Source organism: Dromaius novaehollandiae, chromosome 5 (genome assembly GCF_036370855.1).
Source record: "Dromaius novaehollandiae isolate bDroNov1 chromosome 5, bDroNov1.hap1, whole genome shotgun sequence".
NCBI classification, from domain to species: Eukaryota; Metazoa; Chordata; class Aves; order Casuariiformes; family Dromaiidae; genus Dromaius; species Dromaius novaehollandiae.
In genome coordinates this window covers 43,437,759-43,460,665 of record NC_088102.1, presented here as the reverse complement: position 1 = coordinate 43,460,665, position 22,907 = coordinate 43,437,759, and the positions used below count along the sequence as shown (strand labels likewise).

General features: G+C 39.6%; 1 protein-coding gene across 1 annotated transcript; it reads left to right on the top strand.

The window, feature by feature from the left end:
* The first annotated feature begins 221 nt into the window (after positions 1-221).
* Positions 222-21,350, top strand: CHP1 (calcineurin like EF-hand protein 1). Its single transcript, XM_064512627.1, has 7 exons — positions 222-413; positions 6,163-6,235; positions 14,147-14,227; positions 15,572-15,699; positions 16,639-16,700; positions 17,778-17,900; positions 19,462-21,350. Exons 1-7 carry the CDS (start codon positions 347-349, stop codon positions 19,513-19,515), a joined length of 588 nt encoding a protein of 195 aa, XP_064368697.1. The 5' UTR covers positions 222-346; the 3' UTR covers positions 19,516-21,350.
* The last annotated feature ends 1,557 nt before the right edge of the window (positions 21,351-22,907 follow it).

Genomic DNA, 22,907 nt, shown 5'->3' with positions numbered 1-22,907 from the left:
AGGAAGCACCGAGCGCGCGCAACCTACCGCCATGACGCTACGGGTAAGGAAGGGGGAAACTACAGCTGCCCCGCGTAATGCATGCTGGGAGTGGTAGGCTGCCGGCCGCTCACTTTTAGCAGCTGCCCGCGATGACGTCAGAGGCCGGCGCGTGCCTGCTCGTTGGCGAGGCGCTGCCACGCGCGTGCGCCCGCCGGTGGCGGCGGTTGGCTCTCGGGGGCGGGGCGGGGCGGGGCGGGGCGGGGGGCGGGCTGGCCTGTCGCTGCGCCGCCGCCGCCGACTGGTGCTCGCTTGTGTCTGGTGCGGTGCGAGCGGAGTGTGGCGTGGCTCAGCCCGTGAGGCGGCCATGGGGTCCCGGGCGTCCACGCTGCTGCGGGACGAGGAGATCGAGGAGATCAAGAAGGAGACGGGCTGTGAGCGCGGGGCGCGGCGGGCCGGGCCGGGCCGGGCGCGGCGGGCGGGCGCCCGGAGCGGGGCAGCGGCCCGTCCTCCCCCTCCGGCCGGGGGGGTGCGGGGTGCCGCGGCTGCCGCGCGGTCTGCGCCGTGCCCGGGCAGGCGGCCCGCCCTGGGGCCGGCGAGCGCGGCCCCTGCGCTGCCGGCGGGACAGTGCCCGGTCCCACCGGGCCGCGGGGGGATGCTTCTTAGTCCGGTCGCGCCGCGGTCGCCCTCGGGGGAGCCTTGCCGCGCCCTGGGCAGCGCCCTGCCGGGGCCCCGCGGGCTGGCGGCAGCCGCCGTCCGGCTGCTGCTGGCCGGGGCGCTCCGCGGGCGGCCTACGTGCGGCGGGAGCTGCGCTTTGCTGGGCGCGCAGGAAGGCAAAAGCTGCGGGGGCTGCGCGTCCCCCCGGCCCAGAGGCCTCGCGTGGGAGCCGCGACGGCGGCCCCGCGGGACGCGGAGGGACTGTAGCGCGGCGGAGGGACTGTAGCGCGGCGGCGGGAGCGGGCGGAAGGGGGGAGGGCAGCGCGTTTGGTGCCCGCCTTGATCTTTGCTATGTTGCCTTGGGGGGCTTCGGAGAGTTGTCTGTCTGTGCTCCTGGCTCTAGGGTTTCACTCAAGTAGCTGAGGCTGGTAAGCCGCTCTGGAAAAGCTCTCATTGTATAGCACGTTTTTTCCAAACGTCATTTACTGTATAGGCTATCGCAGAAGTAGCCTTAAGGATATTCTGAATGAATGCTGAGTGGCATTTAAAACATATAGGAAGTAACATAACCTGTGGGAGTTGGGTATGGTTAACCTAAAAAAAGCGTGAGAATTCCTGTGCTAGTCAAAAAATGGGAGAGCATTATCCTAACTGGATTATGGTATATAGCTGCTTTACCCCGTAGTATTATACTGAATTGTTTTCTATAAATGTAAAGACAAGGCAAAACTTATTAATTTGTTGTGTTAATTTGGCTGAATAGAATGGTTGCCAATCTGAGAATGCTAGTAAATGGTGAATGATGGCAAATGTAGGACATGCTCAGCAGGAGAGAAGAGGTCATGACATCCTCGGTGTCACCTTGCTGTTTTTTCTTTTTTCCTGTTTTGTCTTGTTTTTTCTTCCTCTAGGGAAAAAAGGTCTTCCCAGATCACACTTATTTCCTACTTGCACTTGCTGATCTGCCCTTGTTATCTGAAAATACTATTGCCTCTTCAGTGGAAATGTTGTCATGTATTCATTTTAGATGATAGTTTATTTGTGCAGGGAAACAAGTGGATACAGACAGGGAGTACAAGAAAATCAAGACAGTATTGTCCAGCATGACAGGCAGCTGAGTTAGTATACTTTCCATGATCCTTTTTTCATCTGTCAAGGGAACTTTCTACAGGGGTGTCATGATAAACAAGTAGGAGTTTAAGAGTCTGCTTATCCAGCAAGAACTCACTCTGTGATCTTTGTGATCTTTTAAAAAAATAAAAGTAAAGGTAGCCTCCCATTAAAGATGTTTTAAAAAACAACCCTCAAATCTGGATTACTCCTCCAAAAGACTTGACTTTTTTGTTTCCTCCGCTCCAGTGTTTGACTTATCAGTGGTGTTTTATTCCCAGAATTTTAGACGATTGAAGGTTAAATAAATATCTGTAGGGTGGCTCTGAAGATCATCTAAGTGATAAGCCCACCCGGAACCAGTAGACATCCTGCTCTAGTTAGTCTCTAAATGCTTTATTTATATCTTTAAAATGCGAAACTTGACTGTGGCCAGCAGGTTTAAGCTTTGTGACCTGAATCTGATTAATCTGCCTGTGTTTTTACTATTCATATTCATGTGCGGAGTTGTAAAATACAACTTTATTAATCAAGCACTGCTAATCTTCTCATGGCTGTTTGTAAGTTGTTATAGAATGTCTCTTTTTTGGCTTTATCAATCTTTCTCTTTTTTTCCCAGCCTGTAACCACAGTCTAGGAATATGATTCTCCTCTACCTTTTGTAGCTCTCTAGGTAGATGGAAAACTCCTCCAAGCTCTCAGCACTGTCATACACTTTGCATAGGTGCAAATATCTATGCAAGGTGCAAGAAAGAAGAAAAAACAAGACTCTGGATTGTTTGGAATGAAGTTCACTGGAAGAATGCTAAGCTAGTATCACTGAATAGAGTATCCTACAATTTGTTAGAAACTTGATGCTGGTGATACTTCACCTACTAAAGAGGTTGAGAAAAGAACTTAGTAACAGCAAAACTATTTGGCAGGACTGAATGTCCATCTTGAACTAATGTTCTGATAAGCACTCCTAAGGATTCTTTCTTTTTGGGGGCTCCTTGGTGTGAAACAACTTTTCCAGTTCAGTTGGGATAAGTGCAAAGGCATGAACCAATACGTTAAATGTTCTGAAGGTGTTCAGCTATGGAAGTATAAAACTCCTCTCTTCCTTCATTTTTAAATAGCACAAAACTGAACAGCTAATGACACTAATAGGAGTGATAAATCATATGTTAATGTTGTTTAGCTGAGCAGATAAAAAAGATCTTTGAGGGAATTTGGAGCAATCTTTCACAAGCCATGCGCTGATGTTTAGAAATATCTTGGATGAAATCCAAATTTTGATTCAGGTTCTATATTGCTTGTCTTCTTAATTGTGGTGAAAAAGTGACACTTTTAGCATAGTAAGTTTAGAAACATCTATAAAGCTAATGTTTCCAAGAACTGAAAAGTAATGTATTTCCCCATAAAACCTCTGCTTAGTGGTGGATAATCTCCAGTAGATTCTCAGTAACAGGAGTTAAGCATGAAGTTGACAGTCCTAAATCTTGTATAATGTTTTGCAGAATTTGTTTGCTTATCAACATTTTGAAATTGGGGTTTGAAAAAACATTCAAGTAGTCCTAATTGCTCTTATATTTTAGTAACTACTAGAAGAAATAGATGAGAGTTCCTAGATGTTGCTTGTCAGCATTCTGCTGCAAGCTTTTGGAAAAGCGTAAGAATGTAACAGTATTTAAACTATTTGGTTCACACCCCTTATTCCTGTGCTTTGAAGCAATTTACTTCAGGATGAATAATAAACTAATGCTCATATCATAACTTACGATAAAGTCATTCATCACAAAATATCATTTTAGTGGTAGCAGGTAATGGATTTTCTGAAGTGCAAATATATGAGCTTATGATTATATTTTGTAGATTTAACTTGGACAAAAGTTTCAAGGTGTCTGATTACAATGAACTTGCTAAATATTTAGCAGAAGTATGGTTTCATGCAAAACAGAGGAGCTTGATTTAAATTTTTAGAAGGGCTCTCATGGGTAGGGATGACAAAGTAGATAAAAATCATGTTTCAGTTAGCTTTAAGCCTCAGCTTTTGGCTTTAAGAAGCAGTAATAAGTTGTAGATCTTGCTTGTGGTTCTTTTGTTAGCAGGGAAAGTCAAGAGTCTGTCTTGCATGAGGGCTCTGAAAAGTGGAGTTCAGTGCCACAGCTGTCATGCAGGATGAGAGACGAAAAGGAAATTGGGAAAGAATTTGTTTGGGGGACCTGAATCATACACCCTTTCTCATATAGCTATGAGTCTAGTATGATTTTACCAGAAACATCTCTTCTCCTGTCAATAGCTTCATATTTATCATGTACTATTATGGAGCTGTTCTAAAAATGAAGTTGCTGATAGTTTAGAAATGGTAACTGAGCAGAAATATTATGACTGTATTTCCAGAGAGGGGGTGTGTGCAAGGCTTCTTATCTGAGATGTAACACTCAGCTATTCCTCTTTCACCATCAGTTGTTGTATTTGCATGTCATATTTAAAACACTAAATCAGAAATGCAGACAGAAGAGGTCTTCAAAATACTGCTGCCTGCTTTCTATGTGTATTGCTTAACTTGAAATTGAGCAAGCTGCCCAATCTGACCATAGAGAAGTTGCCTTATGTGGAACTAAGCAAATTGCCCAACCCAATGCAAAGAATGAAGGTTGCCAAGCAGACATGAAAAAACAGTTGCTGGCAGGTCATCCTAAAGGAGGGAACAGTTGAACCTAAACAAATAGGATGGAGAAAGAACAAACCTGATAAAATAATTTTGCCTTACTTGTCACCGATCAGACAACTGCTGTGCAACCTGTTCCCAAGTAAGTTTTAGGAACTAACAAAAGCCCTTGCTGTTGAAAGAATTGAATTTGTACAATGTTGAATTAGTACTTAGTGTCACTTTCAAAATCACACCTTTACTGAGTAAACATTAAGATTCAATTTGGCCTTATTTAATGTATTTATTAACTTAATGCTATCTGAAGAGGCTCAGAAAAGCCAAGATTTTCTGTAAGACATCCTTTCAGTGTTAAAGGAATTGTGATTCTAGATAGATTCATCCACTCCCACCACGGACTCTTCTAAAGATCTAGATGTCTAGTATCTTGGGGTATCTAATATCTTGGTAAAATTGACACCATTATACTAAAGTTAATAACTGGCTTTGGAATTTCAGTTGCAAATTGCATACTTACAAAGTCTGCAATAATTTTCTTATTTCATCTTATTTGGTGTCCTAAATCCCTCCTAAGCCTCTGAAGACAGGGCCTTTTTAACTTTTAACTTGAAGGTCCTAGGAGCCTGCAAATTACTTCAGTGAACCCTGAAATGAACAAAACACATTTAGATTCTGACAGTCCTATAGGGAAAGAAACATGATCAGGCATAAAGTCTCTGTGACCACTTTCCAGATGCAGAGAAACTGGGCGCACTTTGACTTCTGGAAAAAGACAGTAGAAGTGGAGATGGGCAAAACAGAAGGAAAGATAATTCAGCAGAGGTCTGCAGTGTCATAAATGGTGTGGAGAAGGTCAATGGAGGTTGCATCCAGATTATTTCTCACCATGAAAGAATTAAGGAAAACTCTGAAATAGTGAATCAAACCTTTTTTTTTTTAATTGCCTTTTATTAAATTGTGGATCAGATCACCAAAGAATGTTAGGGACTAAAAATATAAAAGGATGGAAAACACAGTTAGACAAATTCAGGAAGAACATGTTCATTGATAGATTTTTGAACATTCAGAGGCAATTTATGTGTCAAAGTCCCTAAACTGTTCATTGCTATGTGCTTCTAATGTAACTTGTCTTGTGTAATCATTTTTTGTTGATCCTGGACTAGATGGACTTTTGGTTTTGCTTCCCTCCCTGCTATGACTAGGTTTTTAAAGGGAAAAATTTAATTTAGCAACAATCTGAACTTCAAATTTGCTTTGATAATCAGAAGTGGAGAAGAGGAATGGTCATTTATAATACAGAAGGTAGATCTAATGGATGTACTCTCTGTGAGTGCTTTGCAGAGAACTTTTGCATGTGAACAATTTTAATTTTAACAGAAATCATGCAGTAAACAGGTAGTTGAAGATTTTAGGAAGATGCTTGCTAGAGGCTAAAGTTGACCCTGGCTTTCAAATGAGCTGCTGTAACTTATTTTTACCTTCTTCAGGTTAAGATGACTATCAAAATTGAAAGTTCATCACAAGATCTCTCCAAGAAAAGTTATTCTGTCCCAGTACTGTTTGCTTCTGCTTCTTTATCAAGAGAACATCAGATTTTCTCTTTTGTGAAGGAGAGGAGAATTGCTTCGTACACTCCTGACAACTTGAAATCTGGCAGTCTTGTAACATGTCTGCTTGCAACCAAGTAAATGAGATCCAGTCCTAGGAAGGATAATGGACATGCTAATTCGTGTTTTTTTGTTTTGTGTTTTTTCCTTCTCCAGTCTCCCACAGTCAAATCACTCGCTTGTACAGTCGCTTCACCAGCCTAGACAAAGGAGAAAATGGCACTCTTAGGTAGGTACCATTGTTAATTTGGTTGCCCTTGCACTGACCCATATCTGTAATGGTGACTTGCTGTTGCAGTGTGCCAGCATATGTTTTTCTCACATGGTGAATCAGTGAGGCTGTTATAACAAGTTCTCTCATACCTGTTGTCTGCATGGAAATTCAAATTTGTTCTCTTATGAAGAAGAAATCTGACTGTTGAACTGAGTAAAGATGCCCTAAATACCAATTGTCTTAGCTGTAGAGCTAAAGGTTTGTAGCAGTTAATACAAGAAAGGTCAGAGTTGATATTCAAGGTTTTAAAACAAACATTCAGAAATTTTAAACCGTGTTTTTTAGATTTTTATCTCGTACTTCTCCTTGTATGTTACTTCTAATTTATAGATGCATATTAGTTCTCCACTAATACTCTTCACTGCTCCAGTCCATACTGGACACTGCTCCACTATGTCTTCTTCATCCTGACTTTCCTAACAAAAAGGTCATTCATCCTGTTGGGGTCATGCGCTTTTAGTTGTTTTTGATGCTCAGTCTCTTTTAACACTACTTTGATCTACAAATCCTTTCTTAATCTAATTTTGTACATCTTGTTGAACAACCATTAATATGTCTATTAATATGCTGGAAAAAAAAAGAGCTGGAACCAAGTCACTGTGACTAAACAAATGCACATTCTATTCTTTAAAATAGTAGTTCATATTGAAAAGGTGCAGGATATTCCAAGTGTGTATTCCTTAATGTGTTTGTCTTCTGTCTGCAATTTGAATTTACAGTTTGATAGTCTGAGTCCCTTAATCTGTTTGTCTTCTGACTACAGTTTGAAAACTGCAAAAATGAACTGGTTAGTTACAGCTTAAAGAATCAGGTAAATAAAAATGAGGCTTAAACTCTTCATCTGCAAAAGATTTTTCCCTTTGATACACTGAGTTTGCTGGAAAGTATTCTCAAGTGAAACAGAAGCTCTAGTGGGATGATTGCCTGTTAAAATATGTACCTTTGTTCTCTCTTCTCTAGCCTTCCCCGCTCTGGTTATTGTATTGCATGTTGGTATTAGTTTGCTCTTTATTTACTGAATTCATTATGAATTCTGATTGTATTCAGTTGCTTACTAATCTTCTCTTTTGATAGAGCCTACAGATTACAGTAAATGAATTAATACTATGGAAACATGACAAATAAGAGTTACCCATGATTAGTTTAAGGGTACAATTTTATGACCAATACAAGCTGGTCTAAGACCATTTTGCCACTGAAAGTCTGTTGCTACCTTGTGTTGATGACAGTGATCAAGGCTCGGCTCGTCCTTGGAAACTAACCTGGTTGAAAATTTGCCCAGCAAAGCAAGCAAAAAGGAACCTGATCAGTTTTGATCATTTTTTTTTTTTGCATTCACCATATGGCTACATATGCCAGCACCAGAGCACAGGGAAGCTGGAAGAACGTAGAACAGAGTGGGGAGGGGAAAGGGATCTTGTTTATAACATAGATTCAGGAATTGCTTGAGTTTTGTATAATCAGACCTTGTAAAATGTGATCCCAGAATGCATTATAACCCGAACAGCTAGAATCACTGCTTAAAAAATGAAGGTGCAGTTGTAAGATAGGCTGTCTTTGACAGTACAGCTGGCTTACTGCAGCTTCCTTCTCTGACTTGTATGCAAATCCTTGTGCCACAGATTGCTGACTTCTCAGTTATGTTTAAGTAATTGGTTGTGGAATTGTACTGGACTACAGAGTGGGTTTTTTTATTTTGCTTTTTAGCCTAAAAAACCAAAACCCCTGCTCCCCACCCCGCTTTGTGTGTGTAGGTATTTTTAAACTGATTGACTCCATTGATTCAGACTGCGTGGCTGTACCATAAATATCTGGTCTGGCATAGCTGAATGGATGACAAACTGGATTGTGGGTGTGGAAACAAGTGACTTCAGATAGGATGGGCAGGAACTTCTTAAGCCAGCTTTGCCACAGAAGCCAATGTATCATTTAAATTATGGCATTGGCTATTGTGACATAAAGATCACCTGATGATATATAGGCAAGGGGCTACTATTAGATTTGGCAAAATCTAGTCACTGATTCTATGTAATGTTCTGCTGACCAGTTCAATTTTAGACCACTTATCTGACATTAAAGAAAATAGTTGGAGTTTTCCTCAGAGGGTCTTCCAAAGCTTAGATACACCTATGACAGGATTCAGTTTGCATCCAGCTGGAGTGTTGAAGCATGCTTGAAGTTTGAGGGAGAGTGTAGTGTAATTTGTAAAGGCATGTTCAGTTAATAAATGAAATGAAAATGAATGTGGTAGGACAGCTGACTTGTGAACAAATGATTGACTTTTTGGGGGGGGGCAGTCTTTTCAGTGAAAATTGCGCTAAAAGTTAGTCCCTGTTTTGTCAAAGAAAGTTGTTAACGAAAGTGAGTTTTCTTTAGGAAAACTTACTTTTATAGAGATAACGTATTAGCCAAGTAGTACAAAGGTAGCTGACCAATTTTATTTCAAGCCAACAATGGTGCTAGAACAGCTAGTAACTTTTTTACTACTACTTATGTCTCAACATTAAATTACTTGACAGAACATTAATAGCCTCTTGAAACTTTGCATGTGGGCTTAGTGTTTGCTGATGAATAAAGATGATGGCTGCCAGACTAGTCTAGTTCCATTTGAACCTTATTTCTCAGGTACATGCTGTTCCTCACTTGCTCCCTCCAACTTTAAATTCACGCATTGGATCCATAAAAGTTGTGTAAAGTTTGAACTGATTGTGCTCAACTTACTTAAGAAGAGGAATAATTAGTTAAATATGATGTGAATGTCTGTTGCACAATGTTCAGTTTCATAGTGTTACATATCAGGAGGAGTTTGACTTTCATTGTCAATAATCACTTAGTACCTTGGAAAGGAAATTAAATGTGGAAAATCCCAGCAAGCTGTGATCCATTAACTTGCAGCATTGTGAGCACAGCCTGCTCCCAAATGTGGCTGACTGAAGAATGGTGTTCAGATTCTGAAGCCTGTCCTGGCTCCCACAAGATGTGGAAACAATCATTATGTTTCTAAGTAATGGAAAACTACTTCCTGATAAAACAATGCAGGGGAGAGGAGGGAGAATTACAGATCGGAAGCTCGTAAATGATGGTTTCTGAAATGCTGATCAAAGAAAACTTGCTAGTTTGAGATAAGCAACATGAAGAGATGAGGAGGGAGGGATCCTTCCTGTTCTCAATTACCACCTGCTTATTATCATCAAACAATTTAGAAGGAATGTCTTCTTTTTGTTTCTTGTGAGCAAGAATGATTGTTTCCATCAGGGTGGTTACATGATTGACTTATAAATGACAAAAATCGCTCATGTGACCATGATTTAAAGACGTGTGTGCTATGTAGTTCCTTATGGCATGAAGTACATCTTTAAATATGGGCCACTGCTTCAAAGAAGAGAAAAAGCTGTGCTGTTCTTACCTTTGTATTAAAAAAGGGCAAAGTGAAGAGCACCTAGTACAGAAGATCCTGGGGGTTAGAGAAGTTGGATAATTTATTCTGGAAATATAATCCAAAACTGAAATCTTTCCTCGTCAGAGGTTTGTATCCAGTGTACCTGTGTGTAATTCCAGGGTACTATCTTTTTATAGCTTTATATGCCTGCATGATAGCCTGTGCAATACTATAGAGCTACATAAATGACATGTAAGAGAAGAGTATTGATGGAGGCAGAACTTTATGTGCTTTGTTTGGGCGTTTTATTTATTTATTTATTTTTCTTCCCCTCTCCTATCCTGCAGTAGGAACTGCTACGGAACTGCTACCAATTCTTTAAAGGGGTAGAAAAACTTTACGTTTTCCTTCAGCTTTCCTAAATGAAATGGGTAAATTCCCTTGGACTTGCACCATCTGACCGAAAACAGGTTGTAAAAGCCAGGATGAAACTGTTCCATTGAAAATTCTCTCAACACTTTAGATTTCAATGTTGTGCCATACTGAATTGCCCTAAATTGTGGAATATGAGACATAAGTTTGACTAAATCCTAACTTTTCATCAGGAGGAGAGCAGTGTGCACCTTTTCTCCTTTACGTTCCGATTTCCAATATGATGAAATTGGAGCATGTAAGCAGGATAAGTATATGCATGCACCAGGGAGTCGTCTTGCCTGGCTCGTTGGAAGACCAGTACTGTCGTGTACACCACATAATACATCTGCTCCAAAATTTAGACACTTCCTATGAGGAAGTAGCGCTAGACAGTCATGGATTGAACTATAAAAAGTAGGAGGTACTTGCTTAAACTGCTACTGTGCAACTTCTGCGTAAAGCCTCCCACTTATGATGATTCCTTCCACACTGAAGAAATGAAATATTAAGCAATTCAGAAGGTTTTTCTTTTTTTTTTTTCTTTTCTTTTTTTTTTAAATACTGTACAGCAATTGGTTTAGGTTGAGTGTGGAAGAAGGAAGGCAGGCAAATATTCTGAAAGGTGATACATAAGGACAATAGGCAAACTGAGCTGTTTCTGTCTATCTCATACTTATAAAAGCTGTTCATGGGATAATGCCTTCAAGAGCACTTCTGAAAGCCCCTGGTCCTGAAAGACGGTAACAAGACAGCTAGCTGAGCTAGCTGTTAATCTTTGTCAGTGCACTGATTCATTTCAGTTTGAACAAGTATTAAGCTTGTTCTTAATAGTTCAAACTGCATTTCAGGCTTTCCAAGTCAAGCATACGAGCTAGCTCTCTCTGAATGTGGAATTCTTGCTTTGCTTAAAAAAGTGAAGTTTTTTTTTTTTTTTAGCTTTACCTAAAATAGACTAGACAGGCAGGATATGGGTTTGGATCAGTGAATGACAGAGTAGTATATCAGTCTATGCTTCCCTTCCTGACCATGCTTTCCTTTATTCATACTGATTTTTTTTTTTTTTTTTTATTGCTTTTCTTCCAGCTGCCACCTTTTACTTCTGGCATACTCCTTCCTTGCCTAATGTTTATTAAGCAATTAGTCTCTTGTTTATTAAGACACACTTTTAAATTTGTATAGGATATGTGTAAGCGTGAAGTTACTTAAGATGGTGGACACAACAGTGAGAAAGGAGGATGACCATCCTCTTTCGCCATAATTTGTCCAGGCTCACAGCAAATTTTTTTTTTTTTTTTTTGGCAGCTGTGGTGCTGTTAGATCAATTTTGAACTACTTCAAGTTTTCCCTTCCTGCACGTTCCGTTATGTATGTGGTTTATTTTCTCTCCATTGTTCTGCTTTCCTTCAGTTCTATATAACCCTACCTTCCTCATCCCTGTTTAGTGAATAGTGTTCCTCTAGTACTTTCTAGAAGAAGCAGCGTACATAACCAGAAATAATGGAATAAAAAGAGGGGCCAGTAAGTCCCTTGCGGCATTTGGGATAAGGCAGAGTCCCATTTATTTAGGGGTCTGCTATGTGCCTCAGAGGATATCCTCATGCTTAGAAATACTTGTCTTAGAATCTGTGAATTCCTTGCTGCAAAAGGAATCTAAGCATGAATGCTCTGGCATAGATATGAAATGGCTGGTCTGCATAATGATAACATACAGTTAAAGACTGCTTTGCATGTTATCTTTAAGAAAGGATTTAATGGAAGCCAGCCTCCAGGAAGGATCTCATTAGAAGAACCTTGTTGCTATGGCACATGAACAAGGAAGAAGTAGAGGGCATCAAATTTCCTGTAAGCTCCAGCCTCAGCCAGGTGAAGTTGGTCCCTAATGACTCTTGGAAGCCTTGGTTTATAAAGTAGAGAATAACTTATATCCTGCATTCATTTACTTTTATGGCTGTTACAGCTATTTCAGTTATAACATTCACTCAGTAATGTGCTCCTAACAAGCAAAAATGGCCTACTGCAATCCTGATAACGACAGGATAAATAGATTTGAAACCTGAGGAGTTATTTGTGGTTAATTGTTAATCTCCTGCTATAAAACAGAACAACTAGAGGCTGAAATGCTGAATGTAGATTGTTTGAGGCTCAGTATTAAGAAACAGTGATACGTAAGTAGAAAATGTTTAAGCATTAGGATTTTGTTCTAAATGGAATCTGAGAGCAGGTGCTGCTTTTAGCCTGTAAATGTTAGCATTGACACAGAAATTCTGTTGTTAAAATATTGTTACCAGGACATAGGTTTTCCACATCACTGCATCTCCTGGCTAAATCACTAATATATGCTGTGCCCTTCAGCTGTGGCTTAAAATGCAGCAGTCCTGAAGGGTCTGGTAACAAGCTGATCATGTTATACAGATGGTAACTTTGCCTATTAAAAATGATTCAGACATGGTCAGAGCAGTGATTCTGTCTCTGAGATAGCTTAAAAGTATGGTCAGGTCCCTCTATGTTAGAAGGCCAAATAGTTTCAACCATGTTGCAACAGATACACTGTAATTGGTACTCTTAACAGTGCTGCGATGTAACAGGGTGCAAGCAGTGCTTTAGAATGCATCTAAAATTTGAACATATTGCTTCTGTCTTTCTCAGGCTAGACTAGTAATAAGAAGGGGGTTAGCTGATTCCTTAAGGCTTTTTCTGTCTTCAATGTCTCAATACTGTAAAAGGCCAGTATAATTAAATAACTTCAAATCGTGTTGTTTATTTTTCTCCGCCATTTTTTTTTTCTGCTTAAGGACAACATATCAACCTTGTTGCTGATTCATTTAGTGAGCATAGATGTCAAAAGCAGTGAGCTTTTAGCAACCAAGCTTGAGAGTTTGTGACCCAAATTTCAGGAACAGGAGGACTGCATTTGACTTGAAGGGAATTGCAGATACTTCTGAAAATCAGACAGGAAATGTCAAATAATGCATGTAGGCAGTATAGACTTCTACAGCCTTACTCCATCACTGTTATCTTTGCTCTTTTGAGTCTAAATGAGTACTGAGTGAGTCTTGTACTAACTGGTAAATTGCTGTGCTCTGTTGTACTGCAAAAAACCCTCCTGTTTCCTGAAGTCTTCACTAAGAATAATCTGCCACCTACCCTATAGCTCTACCCTGGACACACCAAGATTATGCCACTGCTCTGTCAGTGAGATTCTGTTAAGTTGAAAGAAAAGAAAAACTATTAGTGTAACCATAATAGAAGAAACCCTGTGATCATGCTGATCTAAAATGTGTTTACATCAGTACAACCCATGATGTCTTCCAGATTAGAAAAGACTATAATAATGTAAGCATAGTTATGCTTATACTACCTGTGTACATATAACCATGAGCGGAAAGGAAAAGAGAAAGGCTAGCGAGAGCAGTGGTTGCAGCGAACTGGTAAAGCTGCATCTAGCATACAGGCCCCTGTCAAAAAAAAGACTAAACTTACTCTTTAAAAGTAAGATCATTTCTTGACTAAAGCTAAAATAATCTGAAATTTAGCATTCATAGTAATATATAAAGTTCTTACATAGACCAAAAATTTAAATTGAAGTATGCAGGTCAACTGCAGTATGTTTGGAGGCACATGGCATTGTCCCAGAACCTGGAATGAGCTAGTCTGGAAAAATCATTCTAGTTCAAATGACTTGCCTCCAAAATACCTATCAAAAATAATTCATTTATCTTTGTTTCAAAGCCATTTCAGAATTTTCCTTTCCTTAAGTTGCAAACTATCAGCATCATTTTAGGAAGGTTACTAGCACAGACAAATGGTTTTTGCAACTGAACAGTGCTGTTAGCATGATAAATGAACACTGCTAGTCTGTAATGTAATTCAGGCTTGGTATTACCTTCTAGTTAGCTTTATGCCATTAGTAATAGAGAAAACATCATTTAAAGAGTTATGTTTTGAAAACCACCAATTGTCTTGCTGCAGAAATAAAACCAAACAGGGATGTTTTACTGTGACTTCTTCTTAAGCAATGTTATCTCCTTTGACTTTAACTTCATGCAGACTTTTTATGTTCTTGCTTTTCTTAGCCGTGAAGACTTCCAGCGGATTCCAGAGCTTGCCATCAATCCACTGGGAGACAGGATTATCAATGCCTTTTTTCCAGAGGGGTGAGTTCCTGCTGACTGAATTAGTGAACAGTCACAAAATTTGTAGTTCATGAGAAGCTCTAATAAGAGTGAAACGACCATGATTAAAGCACAGAACTTGAATTTCGCTCACCTTGTCATGAGCTTTGTAGGTTATTTGTTTTCTCTGCATGTTTTCCTTCTGTAGTAAGAGATACTTGCCAACCTGAGTTATTGAGAGTTTTGTGGGCTTTATTCAGTGATGAGCTCTGGCTGTATGTCACTTTGTTTCCCAGTTTTCTTGCCATGCTGCTAAACATCTTTGAAGAAAGTTCAGGGCATCTATGGACTTTCATTCTTCAAGTAAACTTGTAGCAATGCTATCTTTTGCTAACTAACATTACAATTAACTAATTCAATCTTGATTTTCACCTTTTGGCCTCTAAGCGCACCTTTGATATTAGATCAATTTTTGTTTTTTAGTTTGGATCATATTTAAACTTCAGATTATTCACTGTGTCCTATGACACTTCTAACACAAATCCAAAGAGACCATCAAAATTGGAGTTACTGTCTTCCTTCATTATATTTACTGCTAATCTAGTTTGTTCTATGGAATCTGCTACTGCTCTTGAACACATTTGTCATCATTGACTGATGGCATACAATTCATCTAATCAGCTCTTCATACAGGTTAATACCAGGCAGGGTTTCCTGAATGGAAAGCATGAGCTCTGGAAGGTAAATACATAGTTTGTTCCCACGAGAGCTCTAGAGGAAAGAGCTATTTGTCAGGGAGCAGCAAGAGAGGGCTGCACCACAGGCCAAAGCCAAGGTTGACAGCAGCACTGATAGGGGCAGTGCCCTCACTGACAACAGGACACAGTACCTGAACAAGGTACCAGAGCAAGTCCAGTGCTGGTAATTGGGGGTCAGCCAACAGTCTGGTGATTGCCAGGCAAGCTCACAGTGATGAAGCAAGTCTGAGGTCAAGCAAAGGAGTCAAGTCTGCAGGTCAGGGTCCAGATCAGCAAGATGGCCAGGCACAGGCATAGCTGCAAGACAGCTCAGGCAAGGACAAACAGTGAGGGCCTGAGCTTAAATACTACTCCCAAGCAAAGAGGGGGGGGAGCCTCCCAACAAGACTTCTTGCAATTTTGTTTTTTTTCCTTTTTTCTCCACACAGCCGTCCTCACAGCAGTCTGATCCCAGGTTACAACTGCACCATATCAGAGTTGGTTTTGAGCACAGGTAGCCAAATCCTGGGGTGAGGGGAGTGGAAGAGTTTGCATGGCATTGAGACTAGGCATTCATTTTTCGTTACTGAAGTAAAGAACTCATGCAAGCTAAGCTGAAACTAACTAACCTGTTGAAATGCTTATGCAGAGAGGACCAAGTGAATTTCCGTGGATTCATGAGGACTCTGGCCCACTTCCGACCCATAGAAGATAATGAAAAAAGCAAAGACCAGAATGGACCAGAACCACTGAACAGCCGAAGTAACAAGCTCCACTGTAAGAACTGTGAATCTTCCTATATAAGCACTTCCTTGTTTGTTTGTAGATTTTTCACGTTTTTATTTTCTTTCTGGGAAGGGAATGAAAGAGCTTGGAAGTGAAGGTTCTCTGTGCAGTCTTTCCCCGTGGAGTGATATACTGTATTTTTTTTTTTATGCACTTACAAGCTGACATGTTCCGAACGTCAACAATGTGAAGGATATGAATCATCTCATACTTGTATTGGAAATTGGTGGAATTGTTTGAAAGTGTAGAGTTGAATCTTGAGTAATATAAATCCTTCTCTGAATGTCTCCTGACACAAGTGGTCAAAAATAATTTGTATCCGAAGAGCTATTTCAGATTACAAAGTCGTGTTCCAGATGTGAATGTGCTTTCCGGTTTCTTTCCCCACTCTTCCATGCAATACAGTACTGCTGATTTTCTCACTTTCAGCTGAGTACTTTCTTTGACCATTCTGCACTCTGTCTACAGCGTAAGAGCAGAATGCTCTTGCATGCTAAACTGAGTTGGCAAGAGTCCTCTGAGCACTGAAATTGCCTATCATATAGCTCATCCAGAATGTAATCAAAGGAGAATAAACAATAATGTAAAAATGTCTGGATCTGAAGTTAAAGGATTGAATATATCTAGTGATAACTACACTTCAGTAGCTCAGGGCTTTGAAGAAATTCTTCCGCAAGCAGAGTGCTTTTGTAAGTACTTGTAGTGAGTACTCAAGTAAGATTTTTCACATCTTGACAATAATGTTATTTCTGTATATGGTAATCTCACTTTATGGAACTGAACATGAATTTTATGGTGAGTCAGTTCTAAGGTAATTATTTTAAAATGGTTTGTGAATAGCTGCTGTTATTTTTTTAATATAAAAATATGTGGTTTTGAAGAAAAATAATGTTACTCAAATTCAACTGCTCTTTCTTTTCTTCCTTGTAGTTGCTTTTCGATTATATGATCTAGACAAAGATGACAAGATTTCCAGGGATGAGCTGCTTCAGGTAAATAGCGTCGGCCTGCTTTGAACGACTCTATCATGACCTTCTTTATAACTTCACACCCATGTAGAAGGAAGAGGGAAGTTGCAGCCATTTTCTCAAAAGAATTCCTGAAAGAAATCGGTGGCTAATTGCTTATCTCTGATTTTAAGCTTTAGATATGCTATAAGACCTTAACCTTTGGTAGTTCAGATTGTTTTATCAGACTGTGGGTGCTAGATTCAGCCTTAAGCCAGAGCACTGGGCTAAACAGGAACTTTTCCAAGTAATGCATAAATATCCAGCAAATACGCCAAGCCCCTTAAGAGCTACCTTTTATAACTTTCAAAGCTGCCTCTTAACAAGACTTCAGAGGGACACTGCTTGAGGTGGTGAGGTGGATGAGGTCATTTGACTGGTTCTCTCTTTGTCCTCTTCCTGAAAGTGCAGCAAAGGTAATCAAAGTTCATCAGTGCTGCATGTGTATGAAACTAGGCTTGAGCAAGGAGTAATTACATACTACTAATCCTGGGAAGTAGACATAGCAGTTTGTGGTTTCTGATGTAGGACAAGGATTTGCTTTCAGCTGAAACTGCCCTCTTCTATCTGCTGCACAAAAAATGCTTTACTAAATGTAGAGAGTGATGACAGCTATCATTTGACCATATACTTACAAGTTTCCTGCAGGCAGCAATCTCAAATGGTAGATATTCAAATCAAACATTGGTAAGTTCTGTGAGAGAGACAAAAGCATCAGAACAAAACATATGATTCATTTGTAGTCCCAAAAGCTTTCTAAATTCTTCTACCTCTTCCATTGCCTAGTGAAGAAGCAGAAGAGTTTTTTTTCTCTCAAAGATAGCTACAGAAGGAAGTTGTTCTGTCTGAAAGAGCTGATGCACAAGGACAAATGGAAGTCTCTCTAGAAATGACTTCCATGGAAATCCTTCTGAGTTGTTCTTGTATAGAGTTGTTACCTGAACAAAATCCATGAAAAAAACAACACTAAAAACACTTTTGTTCCTATGTCAATAGTGGTTGTTTTGCTTTCTTAAAAAATTAAATGAATAAAAGGCATCTGGGGACTTCTGTATGTTATAGGTGTTACGGATGATGGTTGGTGTAAACATTTCAGATGAGCAGCTGGGCAGCATTGCTGACAGGACAATCCAGGAAGCTGATCAAGATGGGGACAGTGCCATCTCCTTTGCAGAGTTTGTAAAGGTTGGTAAATTACATTTTTAACAAGAGGAAATGAAATTGCTCAGTAATGGGCAGGTCATTCAGACTTGAAAATGCAGGTGGAAATAGGGAAAGGAAGTTGTTCAAACACTCCTGCCTGCCCGCATTTGGAAAGCAAGCCTTCCACTAGTTCTTCTCAATCGCTTCTATATCAGGACGGCTTTTCTTAAAGAAAAAAAAAAGAAAAGAAAAGGCCATACTGTCAGGATATTAATAATTAGCCCATATGTTTCTTTCATACTCTTGTTAAGCTACACTGCTGAATATATCGCAGACTTTTCACAGCATGATAGGAAGACTTTAGACATCAGATCCTGAAAGGTACCTTCTAAGAGAGGAGATTGTTAAATGAACAGTGACAGGAGCTTAAGAGAATTACAGGGAGATAGTGATACTCTTCCAAAGCCTGCTTGCAATGAGATGATGGAGTGAGATTTGTATTGCAGTAAACACTGTTACTTTTCTTTTGCAGCTACTTCTTTCTACATAAGCTGACTAGCCTAGTGACACAGTAACTCCTATGCTGTAATTTTGCCAGTTAGTTTTTGCTTGTAGATTTTATCCACTAATGACACAGCTAATGCCAGTGCGCAAGTTCCTAGCTCTAGTCCTTCGAATTGCATCTTTTGTTAGTTGTCAGAACTAGAGAAATAGCAGCAAGCAGTTATTATATAGCCAGTGGAGAAAGTTGTCCCATAGCAGGACAACTTCAACTACTTAATGTGCAGGCTGGAACCAGACTCTTCCAGGTGGACAGAGATAAGACAAGAGGCAGCAGACACAAGTTGCAACATGAAAAATTCTGATTAGATGTAAGGAAAAATCTTTGACCACGAGGATGGTCAAACACAGGAACAAGTTGCTGAAGATCTTGTAGAACCTCCTTCCCTTGAGATGTTTAAAACTCAACTGGACAAGGCCCTGCTTTGAATGGCTGTGGGAAGTTGGATTAAAAGATCTCAAGAGGTCTCTTCAAACCTAAATTACTCTGAGCTTGGAGTACCAAAGTTTAGCACCTAAAACTACTTGAAGCAGACTGTTATCATCATACCTCAGGGTTAACAGCAATTCAGTGAATGAGACTGCCACCTGAGTTTAAAAATGATCTAAGTTAGTGATGCTGTGGTCTTGCTCCTAGCTCTTTGCTGACTGTTCATGCCCCTTCTTCTCCTCCATTCTCCCTTCTGTCTCCTGGCCATACGTTCTTACTCAAACCAGTTTGCATAAGCAGAAATTTATGCTGTTGTGGGACAACTTCCTGGAAATAGTCCAAACTTATCTGAGCTGTTGGCAGGCTGAAACCGTGTTGGTTGCATTTTGGTTGACAGCTTTCTTCATGCTATAATGGCTGAGGACTCCTTCCTTGGAAAGGAAACTTTAGTCTACAGCAAAAAACAGCAGTGTCTAGATGAAGGAATGGCATGCCAAACTGAAGCCATCCATGTTCCTGCCCATTTCCTTTTTTTACCAGGATAAGAAATCTTTTGGGACAGAAATACATCATGTACGTTGACTTAAATACCTGTTTCTGGATTTATTGCAGGTTTTGGAGAAGGTGGATGTAGAGCAGAAAATGAGTATTCGATTTCTTCACTGATGGATGGAGAACCTATTCCTTTCTACCCCTAATATATAAGGAATAGAACTTCATTTTCTCCCTACCACCTTTCCCCAGACCATTGCTACTGGTGCATGTAAAATACATCTCCAAACCCTCCCTGGTTTGTTCTACCAATGTGAACATTCCCCATGCATCAGGAACAAAGGGAAATAGCTGCAGTGCATCTTGGAAAGGAGCATTTAAGAAAATATATATTTTCCTTCCATTTTCAATTTTTATCCTTTCTCGACTCTCTCCTTCTGTATTACTGTATGAGTAAAAAAGTCCCTTCTTCCTCTCTACTGTTGTTTAATCTACAAACTGATTCTTCTGAGCTCTGAATCTGAATGGAAAAGGGGAACACCCTCCAAAATGCTTTCTGGAGACAAGCATCTGCTCAAATACTAGGTGCAGCTGCCTATTTTTTTTTCTTCCCCAGTTAGCTCTTTACATGCAGATGTTTCTTCCCTACTTCTAAATCTGCCTTTTACTTGAGGACTTTTCAGTTTCTGTGGCTTCACTGTAAGACTAGGATTGAACGCGTGATGATAGTCCAGAATAATTTAAAGTACTGTGAATAGATTTTATTCTTTGTGGGATCAATCCACAGGGACATTAGAAATCTGTGGTGGAGACAAGCTGTGGTGTCCTGAAAGGAAAGATGAATTCTGCATTAAGTGTCCAGTAGCAGATGCAGACATTTGTTTCTTTCCTTTGAGTGGCTTGCAGGCTTGACAGCCAATGGACCACAAAGTGCCTGCTCCAGGTTGCTTTACTCCAGGATCCCTCCTCCCATCGGGGTGGTTTTGCCTCTGAAGGTGTAAACTCGTTTACCAGCATATTTAATGCAAGAAGAGTAGTCATGTCAAAATCTGGATTTGTAGTTCTGTCACTGCCCGCAGTAATAGTGTCATGAAACATTGTACTACTTTTTTTGTTGTTTTTCTTTTTTATCATAGTGATCTGGACATAAATTTATATTATCTGGTGTGGAAGTTCTGGGCTGTTAGAGTTGAGGGCGATAGCTGTATTTATGAAAGCTCAGACACAAAAATACCTTTTTGGGAAGTACATGTTATCCGAACTTAAACTAATAGTGATATTTCAGAATATTTGTCTTTGCAAGTATAAGGTAAATACAATTAATACAATCTTGCTGATAAATTCAAGACAGCAAAAGTATTGAACATAATTGGCTGTGAACCTTCAGGTTCAACAGTGACAGAATTTTCTGTAGTTAGATTGAGAAATGATCTCATCCAGTTCAGCTGGAGCGTCCTATTTTCTGGGAGGTCCAAACCAAAAAACACCAGGAGATTCTTTACTGAAGAATCAGTGTTATAACTGCTTCTCTATGTCACATGTTAACATTTCTATAAATACTTACCAGTCTCAAACTATACCCTCAAATGTGCATTTCCTTTCTTCTCAGTTCCTTTAATCATCATCTGTGGTAAAGAATACTGTGCAAGTCTCTGGAGGATTTCTGTTTTGTTTTAAATTAAGGAATTGCAAAGTGAAACATTGCACTTTGTTGTTTTGCAGACTGCAGCATAACAAGTCTAGAACGAAATGTAAATTAAAAATATTTACTCTATATGAGAAAGAAACATTCTGATTTTATGACCATGTCATGTTAAATAGGAATGTAACAATGTTAAATTTAAAAATACACAAGTTTTTGTAGGCATTGTGATCTGCTTATTAAAAGTAGGTGGTGTTCTCTTCCTTTCTGGCTATATAGTTGTAACCCACAGTTGTGCCTTATTGTCATGGTGAGACTGGATATTGTATTAATCAATCCATAAATAAACCCTCCACTGTAAAAACTATTTCTGTCTGGTAACTGACTATCTTCTAATGACTGGAAAAGTTAAATACCAGGATACTACTATTAGCAGGCCTTACAGTTTGATTTTTATCACTTAATCACTTAAACCGAGCTAACAAAAATCCTTCATTCCACTGGTGGAGTGAAGAAGCTAGTGCAAAACATAAGATCTGGAAGAGGACAGTTCAGTCCTAGTACTGCAGTATGAAGCTTTACACTTGTCCATGGTTCCAGACTAAATTCCTTGCCCCCTTCACAGTGCTGTTCTATTTGAAGTGTGTCATACCAGTGTAATACCAATAATACTACTTTGAGAAATCTGATTTCTAAGCTAGGGGCTTATATGGACAGATTCTCTTGCTAATGTACTTTAAGGTGAACCCAAATACTATTAATACGTGCACAGCAACAACAACAAAAAAGACACTTAAACCAGCAGAATTTAACTTTGTTAGCTGTGTAATCACCTGGTAGACGCATGGGATGAAAAGCTATAGAAGGACAAATATAAGCATGTGTGTTTATGCCTGTTCATAGTATTTTTTTACAAAGTCTACACACCAGTTTCAAAGATAGGTGAGTGTTCAAGATGCTAAGTTCTTACCTTGCTTTATGAAGATCTGATTAAGAAATATTGTTAGTAGCCTTTCTGAGGGAAAAGCTTTAACAAGAATTTGCCCATTACTAGCCATCTAAGGATAAACTGAGAGGAAAATACGAAGAAAAGCATAGTGCTCTAGTTTCACAGCTCCTGCTGTCTGCAACTGAGTGTCACATTTGATTATCTGAGATTTACATATTAGGTATGTATGACATTAAGAGATGTTTTAAAGATCTTAAGTTTATGTTGGATTGACGATCATACAAAACTAATCGCTACAGATGTAAGCAGATCTCCACAAAAGCCATATTTCTAGTGTACCCGCTTGCTTGTAGAAGTTATCCTTAAGTCTTCTTGACAATGAAGGTGATCCATGAATGTTAAAATCTGGAAGGGAGATAAGAACATCAGCTTAAAGGCAAAACTATTGAATATTTCTGCTCCATCTTTTGAAAAAGCAGTATGAGGGATAGGAATTAAAAAGGGCTTTCCAGTCTAATGGTAAATGGAAATTAAAATCTATTTTCAAATCAGCAGACCCCAATTTCTTACACTGAGGATCTCTGAAATGATTGGCTGCAGAAACTTGTTGTTACAAATAGTTTTCATTAACTGTTGGAATACTATAAAGACTACAGAAATCTGGAAGAGGATTAATAGCTAATCAGTGCTGAAAGGGGGCAGATGAATTGACTTGAAGACTTGTAGGCTTGTTAACTTGGCATCAGATCTGGGCAAAATAACAGAATCTGAATACAGGATTTGAATCATAAAGAACAGGAATAAAAATAATGTTAGTTTCTATAACTTTTGAATGAAAAATTACTTTAAAGGTCTGCTGTCAATTCTTTGACATTACAATTTCAGTTGTAAATAATGTGTGGATGTAATATTTAAGTTGGCTAAAGTGTTTCATTTAATGCGACAGTCTGAATTAAAAAGCACTACATAGTAGAA

Coding starts and splice junctions, on each gene's coding strand:
- CHP1 (XM_064512627.1), top strand. CDS start 347: ATGGGGTCCCGGGCGTCCACGCTGCTGCGGGACGAGGAGATCGAGGAG. Junction 14,228..15,571: donor AATGCCTTTTTTCCAGAGGG/GTGAGTTCCTGC, acceptor ATGCTTATGCAG/AGAGGACCAAGTGAATTTCC. Junction 17,901..19,461: donor CCTTTGCAGAGTTTGTAAAG/GTTGGTAAATTA, acceptor GATTTATTGCAG/GTTTTGGAGAAGGTGGATGT.